The 7,768-nt window shown below is 41.6% G+C and overlaps 1 protein-coding gene across 1 annotated transcript; it reads right to left on the bottom strand.

Moving 5' to 3' along the window:
- Positions 1 to 4,885: 4,885 nt before the first annotated feature.
- LOC138367684 (uncharacterized) lies at positions 4,886 to 7,556 on the bottom strand. Its single transcript, XM_069329647.1, has 2 exons — positions 7,444 to 7,556; positions 4,886 to 5,567 (listed from the first exon to the last, which is right to left on the bottom strand). Exons 1-2 carry the CDS (start codon positions 7,554 to 7,556, stop codon positions 4,886 to 4,888), a joined length of 795 nt encoding a protein of 264 aa, XP_069185748.1.
- Between the last annotated feature and the right edge of the window lie 212 nt (positions 7,557 to 7,768).

Genomic DNA, 7,768 nt, shown 5'->3' with positions numbered 1-7,768 from the left:
GAATTGCCAAAAATTTGGAAGACTGCTAATGAAGTCCTGATATACAAGATGGGGGATTAGGCAGGCGGCACTGAACTACAGGCTAGAGTCCCTAACTTTCATACCATGCAAGCTGATTGAGAAAATTGTGCGAAAAAAGCTTGTCGAGCATTTGGAGCGAAAGAACATTGTAACACAGCATCAACATGGGATCAGGGATGGCAAGTCCTGCCTCACAGGATTAATTGAATTCTATGACCAGGCAACAAAAATTGGGCTAGAAAAAGACGAATGGTCAGACTGCATATTTTTGGATTGCCAGAAAACTTTTGACACAGTACCACACAAGAGGCTAGTGAAAAAGCTGGAGATTCAGGCAGGAGTGAAAGGGAAGGTACTCCATTGGATAAGGGAGTACCTAAGCAAGTGAAGATAGTGAGTCACTGTGAGGGGTGAGGCCTCAGATTTGCGAGACGTTACCAGTGGTGTCTCGCAGGGTTCTGTCCTTTGACCTATACAGTTTCTGATATATGTAAATGAACTCCCAGAGGGTATAGAATCGTTTCATTCTTTGTTTGCTGATGATGCAATAATTATGAGGAGGATTAAAACAGCGGATGATAGTAGGAGGCTACAAGAGGACCTAGACAGACTGATGGAATGGTCCAACAAATGGCTTCTAAAGTTCAACCAGAGTAAATGCAAGGTCATGAAACTAGGCGGGGGAAACCGGAGGCCAGACACTGGATACCGAATGGGAAATGAAGTCCTTCATGAAACAGACAGAGAGAAAGATCTAGGAGTTGATATCACACCAAACCTGTCTCCTGAAGCCCACATGAAAAAGAATTACATTTGCAGCAACAGGAGGCTGGCTAACATCAGAACAGCCTTCAGGAACCTGGGTAAGGAATCATTCATAACCTTGTATACAACATATGTAAGACCAATCCTGGAGTATGCGGCCCCAGCATGTAACCCGTAGCTTTTTCAAGCACAAGACGAAGCTGGAAAAAGTTCAGAGATATACCACTAAGCTAGTCTCAGAACTAAGCGGCATGAGTTACGAGGAATGGCTGCGTGAAATGCACCTTACGACACAGGAAGACAGAAGAGTAAGAGGAGACATGATCACTACCTACAAAATTCTCAGTGGAATTGACAGGGTAGATAAAGATAAACTTTTTAACACGGGTGGTACGCAAAAAAGAGGGAGCACAGGTGGAAAATAAGTACCCAAATGAGCCACAGGGATGTTAGAAAGAATTTTTTCAGTGTCAGAGAAGTTAAGAAGCGGAATGCTATAGGCAGTGATGTTGTGGAGGCTGACTCCATACACAGTTTGAAATGTAGATATGATAGAGCTCGAGAAGCTATGAGTCTATACACCAGTTGATTGACGATTGAGAGGCGGGACCAAAGAACCAGAGCTCAACCCCCCCGCAAGTATAACAAGGTGAGTACAACAAGGTGAGTACACACACACACACGCACATTTCGTAAGCTTTCACTGTTTTTCTTGCAATATGTCCATGAACACAGAATTCCTGGGAAAATTCGCCGAATCTTTATTTCGGGAGCCTGATGCTTCTGGTACAGATACGCGAGCCCTCCAAAATATTTGTACAATGATTCTTCACACAATGACTATATGACCACCGGGGGGGGAAAAAAGCAGAGATTCCCCGAGATTTTAGAGGTAATATTTTGTTCCTTGGAGAGGAAATAACGCACAAAATAAAACTGTGCTTGCTTGGAAGTGCATTATTTTTGTTCAGAGGTTTCCGGCAAACGCATACACCGAGTACATTGTATCCTGGGCGTACATGGCTGTTATAGTTAGCATTTTACCAGAAAGGACCATGCTTACATGCAGATACACAGAGGCAGACAAGATATGTTCAGACAAGAACATATACTATATATGTTCCCCATATATAACTAAATAGAAGTCTATTTATTATTTGTTGTGAATCCTCGTAATTGTGCTCTTGGGCTCCGGATAAATATTGTTATCCTTTATAATAATAATAATAATATTAATAATAATTACAATCTATATAAATAAATATGGAAGTGCTTCAGTTGTGCATAACCGCTAATCTCCTGAAGTTCTTCACCGATTGCTTTGAAATTTTCACATTATACTATTTTTTTTATATACATACATTTTATATACATACTATATAGATGACACATCTGTGACGGTAAAAAAACAAACATGCTGTTTTCTGAAAAACTGTGTTTTTCATGTTTTTCTCATGTGAGGGAAATCTACGAAACCTCTTCACCGGTTCCTTTGAATTTTGATACAATGGTGCATTCGAATAGGAGCGTCTTTTTATATATCTACTATATATTTTCCCACATGCCTCACCTGTGACAGGAAAAAAACGTTTTTTTTTTTTAAACAGCGCCATCTGTTGGACGTAAGTGCAACACATGCTGTAATCTCCAAAAGTTTCTCACCGATTGCTTTGAAATTTTGACACAGCGTTGCATTCAAATAGGTGCGTCTTTTTATATACCTACTATATAGTTGCCACACCTGTGACAGGTAAAAACATACGTTTTTGAACAACAGCGCCATCTGTTGCACATAATAGCAACATGCACGCTATACAAAATATGTCACGAATTCCATTTCAGTGTTTCGGATTGCATTGATAAATTTTGTTTTCATAGATTTCGATATATTTAATTTTTTATTGAATTATTTTGTGTGACATTGTGTTGGAATTGAGCTGTGTTGTTTACCATACCGTTCATTTCGTGAGTATAGTTTATTTTATATTCTTTTTATATTGTCATTTAATTTTTTATCTGTTTTTCTTATATTTCAGTGATGGGAACATCAGATCACTTGATGTTCCCAATTTTCGGATGGGAACATCAGACCGTTTGGGAAGGCATCGCACGAGGGAGTGGGGATGACGAGGGGGCGGAAGTGAGAGATAGTGGAGAGGATGCGGGAACAACGGAAGGGGTAATGGTGGGGAAGGACGAGGGGACGGGAAAGTTTGGAATGTTGGGGACGAGGGGATGGGGGAATGGAGAATAGTGGGGAGGATAAAGGGACAAGGGAGTGGGGCATGGTGGGAAGGAAGAGGGGATGGTGGAGTGGGGAATAGTGGGGACGGTGGAGTGGGGAATGGTTGGGTGGCCGAAGAGACGGGTCAGGGAAAAATGGTGGGGAGGACTGGGGGGCAGGGAAGGTTACTGTGGCTCAGCAACGCTCAAGCGTTGTTGAGGCACAGCAACGCATGGGCCGGATACTGCTAGTAATAATAATAATAATAATAATAATAATAATAATAATAATAATAATAATAATAATGATGATGATGATGATGATGATGATGATGATGATGATGATAATAATAACAATAATAATAATAGTAATAATAATAATAATAATAATAATAATAATAATAATAATAATAATAATAATAATAATAATAATAATAATATCAAAACAGAATGTGCAGTTCAGGTTTCGTCAAAAGGACATTGTTCTTCTGAAGAATACAATTGCATTTCTTCAAAATTTTGCTCTATTTCTCCATAATTAAGCTACATTTATTTTTAATGCCACTGTCTTACATCAAAATGGTGTTCACCCTTTTCAGACATGGAAATCTCAATGGTTGATGTCTCCTGAAAATATATAGAGATAAGCTTTAGGAGAATGATCTTCTTCTGTCGGTTGTTGAAATCAACGACGTATAGATTCGATATTAAAATTAGTTTACTGCTCTTGGGAACTCACCTTAGAGTAAAACTCTCATCCCCAGATGAGTCTAATGGAATTTAATTACTCTCTGAAGGCATTCAGGACGGATCGAGTCACTGAGGACCTCCTAGTCTGCCAACTTCCTGAACTTCAATATTCATAAAGTCTGACCTAGACACTTGTGGGAAGCCAAGACAGCTTCTGGAGAATCCTCTACACAAACGCAGACTGTACACCCGGCTGTGCTGATGAGAAAACACAGATACCACCCCTGGAGTTCAAACCCTCCTGCTCTTCATTAGCGGAGCCTGTTTCTCTATTAGAGACTGACCAGCTGGCAAGACGGATGCCAGGAATTCCTTTACTATATATACCTGTCCACGTTGATTACATGTGTGAGGGGGGGGCAAGTGCAGGTATAAACAGCAGTAAGGAGCAGCACAACAACATTGAGGTCGTGGACGAGAAGTGAGCAAATATTTTAATTAAAATTCTTGTTTATGCTGTTAGGAAACACGCGGAGAAACATTTTAACAGATGCTATGTTGTTATGAAAGACCATAATTAAACTTATGTTTTTATTTTTAAGAAGAATACTTGTTCCGAGTTCTGGAAAGTATGTGAGTCTTAGAAAATGTGAGTCTGTAGTCAGTGAGTCAGAAGTCAGTGAGTCTGTAGTCAATGAGTCAGAAGTCAGTGAGTCTGTAGTCAATGAGTCTGTAGTCAGTGAGTCTGAAGTCAGTGAGTCTGAAGTCAGTGAGTCTGTAGTCAATGAGTCTGTAGTCAGTGAGTCTGAAGTCAGTGAGTCTGTAGTCAATGAGTCTGTAGTCAGTGAGTCTGAAGTCAGTGAGTCTGAAGTCAGTGAGTTAAAAGTCAGTGAGTCTGAAGTCAGTGAGTTAAAAGTCAGTGAGTCGGTAGTCAGTGAGTTAAAAGTCAGTGAGTCTGTAGTCAATGAGTCTGTAGTCAGTGAGTCTGAAGTCAGTGAGTCTGAAGTCAGTGAGTTAAAAGTCAGTGAGTCTGAAGTCAGTGAGTTAAAAGTCAGTGAGTCGGTAGTCAGTGAGTTAAAAGTCAGTGAGTCGGTAGTCAGTGAGTCTGTAGTCAGTGAGTCTGTAGTCAGTGAGTCTGAAGTCAGTGAGTCTGTAGTCAGTGAGTCTGTAGTCAGTGAGTCTGTAGTCAGTGAGTGTAGTCAGTGAGTCTGAAGTCAGTGAGTCTGAAGTCAGTGAGTCTGAAGTCAGTGAGTCTGTAGTCAGTGAGTCTGAAGTCAGTGAGTCTGAAGTCAGTGAGTCTGAAGTCAGTGAGTCTGTAGTCAGTGAGTCTGAAGTCAGTGAGTCTGAAGTCAGTGAGTCTGAAGTCAGTGAGTCTGAAGTCAGTGAGTCTGAAGTCAGTGAGTCTGAAGTCAGTGAGTCTGTAGTCAGTGAGTCTGAAGTCAGTGAGTCTGAAGTCAGTGAGTCTGAAGTCAGTGAGTCTGAAGTCAGTGAGTCTGAAGTCAGTGAGTCTGTAGTCAGTGAGTCTGAAGTCAGTGAGTCTGAAGTCAGTGAGTCTGAAGTCAGTGAGTCTGAAGTCAGTGAGTCTGAAGTCAGTGAGTCTGAAGTCAGTGAGTCTGAAGTCAGTGAGTCTGAAGTCAGTGAGTCTGAAGTCAGTGAGTCTGTAGTCAGTGAGTCTGAAGTCAGTGAGTCTGTAGTCAGTGAGTCTGAAGTCAGTGAGTCTGTAGTCAGTGAGTCTGAAGTCAGTGAGTCGGTAGTCAGTGAGTCTGAAGTCAGTGAGTCTGAAGTCAGTGAGTCTGAAGTCAGTGAGTCTGAAGTCAGTGAGTCTGAAGTCAGTGAGTCTGTAGTCATTGAGTCTGTAGTCAGTGAGTCTGTAGTAAGTGAGTTTGTGTCTCTTTGACTTCCTTTTATTAGTTTCACCACCTGTTCCTTTACTGTTGTCTTCGTCCTGATGAAGTTGTTAAGTAATTTTGGTTGGTTCTTTGCTTTGTTTACTATATCGTTTTCGTACTGTCTTTCTGTCTTTCTTCTCGCTCTTAGGTATGAATATCTGCTCTCGTATTTTTCTCTGCTTTCTGGTGTTCTGTTATTCCTGTAGTTTCTCCATGTCCAAGTATGCCCTTGGACATACTTGCTTTCCTTCTTTACATTCCTAATTAAACTCTGTATTTCTCCTCTGCATTTCATTCCTTTTCTTTTGGATCGAGACAGACTTTTCCTCTGCCTCCTGACACTTCTGCATGATTCAGTCAATCTTGTTATGTGCAGTGATTTCTCTTTCCGATGGTTCATATTAAGAATTCTCTCATCTCATCGTAACTTACACTTCGGCATAACTGGCTTTTGCTTTCTGGTCCTTTCCTTCAGTAGGTTATTCCTATTTTCACCAGATACTCAAACGTCAGTACATGTGGTCACTCAATCCAACGGGAGCTTCCAATTTGATTGCCTTATGTTTGACTCGCTCACTACGAATATCAGGTTGCCTCTCAGTCCTCTGGGTCCCCTTACATGCTGACTTAAAATGTTTCCCGTGTCATATCCAACAGCTTTGCTCTCCATGTGTTTGTGACTCCATGTAACTCCATGTTCTCTCATTCTATCTTTACATGGTTGAAGTCTACCATGATTAGGAGTTTGAACCTATTTCTTCAGTTGGCAGAGGCTCTCTCTGTCTACTTATCACTGTGAGCTATTACAGTGATAATTGACATGTTGGATCTTTCACACTTTTTTTATCGGTTTCTGTCATTAATGAAGGATTATGAATCACTACTACTGTCTTTGGTCATGTTAGTATCTTATTGTCCATTATGTAGTCTCTTAACCCTTCAGAGCCTCTCCTCCTCCTCCACATCTTCCTCCTCCTCCTCTTCTTCCTCCTTCCTTTCCTCCTCCCATTTCCTCCCCTCTCTTTCCTTACCATAAAGTAGTCATGAGGAAACACAACATTCGATGTGATTCCTGACAGTTTCCTTTCTGTGAGTGCTATTACATCTGGGTTTTCTTCTTTTGATCTTTCTCTAAGTTCGTTTCCTTTATTTGTAATCCCATCTATGTTTGAGTACATTATTTTAAAACTCACTCTCTTCTGTCCATTTCCGCTCACTCTTGTTCTTGATGTCCATCCCACTGCTTTAGGAAATTGGTCTGGGGCGAATATATGTGGATGGGGCTATTATACATTATCTATCTTTAGGTTATCTTGAGATGATTTCGGGGCTTTAGTGTCCCCACGGCCCAGTCCTCGACCAGGTCTCCACCCCCAGGAAACAACCCGTGACAGCTGACTAACTCCCAGGTACCTATTTACTGCTAGGTAACAGGTGCATCAGTGTGAAAGAAACTCGGCTCATATTTCTCCCTGCCACCCGGGATCGAACCCAGAACCACAGGATCACGTGTCCAGTGTTCTGTTATTAAACGTTATTAAATTATAAATGCTTAGGGGGTGTAGGAGAAGGAAGGACTTGGGGTGGGAGACGAGAGGGTATGGGGGAGAAGGGAGGGCTTGGGGGGGTTGGGGTGAGTGGGGGTGGTGCTCCTCTGTCTATGGTTGTTGAACTGCTTGTGAAGGGTTCCCCATTCCCCTCTAGGATTGTAGGGTTCGTGGTTGTGGTTCCCTGAATCCTTTCTTTCTCACTGTGCTCCCTCGTCACATCTACTGCCCTTATTCTCTCGTTCCTTGGCATATCCCTCTGCAGGAAATTTTTTTGAACTTCAGTACATATGCTAGTCTTTGCTAACATGTCCTCTTTTCTGTTCTTGCTCATGAATACCACCTTTATCAATCGGTCTCTGTCCTTCTGGTACTGTCCAAGTCTGAAAACCTTTTCGATATTCTGGTCAGCCCTCTCCATCCTTACCTCTTTAAGGATTTCAGTAACTACGTTTTTGTCCTAGTCTCTCCTCTCTGCTGGGCTGGTCCCTGTTTGCCCCTTAATGCCAAACTACTACTACTACTGCTCTTTTTCTCTCTATCAGCTGGCATGTACATCTAGCTGTTTCCTGAGAAGAAGCCACTTCCATGGCAACTTTCCTTACTGCAGACCTAGCTTCAGGGCTCTTTTTA

The sequence above is a fragment of the Procambarus clarkii genome, chromosome 23, assembly GCF_040958095.1.
Source record: "Procambarus clarkii isolate CNS0578487 chromosome 23, FALCON_Pclarkii_2.0, whole genome shotgun sequence".
Taxonomy (NCBI): domain Eukaryota; kingdom Metazoa; phylum Arthropoda; class Malacostraca; order Decapoda; family Cambaridae; genus Procambarus; species Procambarus clarkii.
The sequence above is the reverse complement of the archived record's forward strand: the minus strand, read 5'-3'. Positions and strand labels throughout refer to the sequence as shown.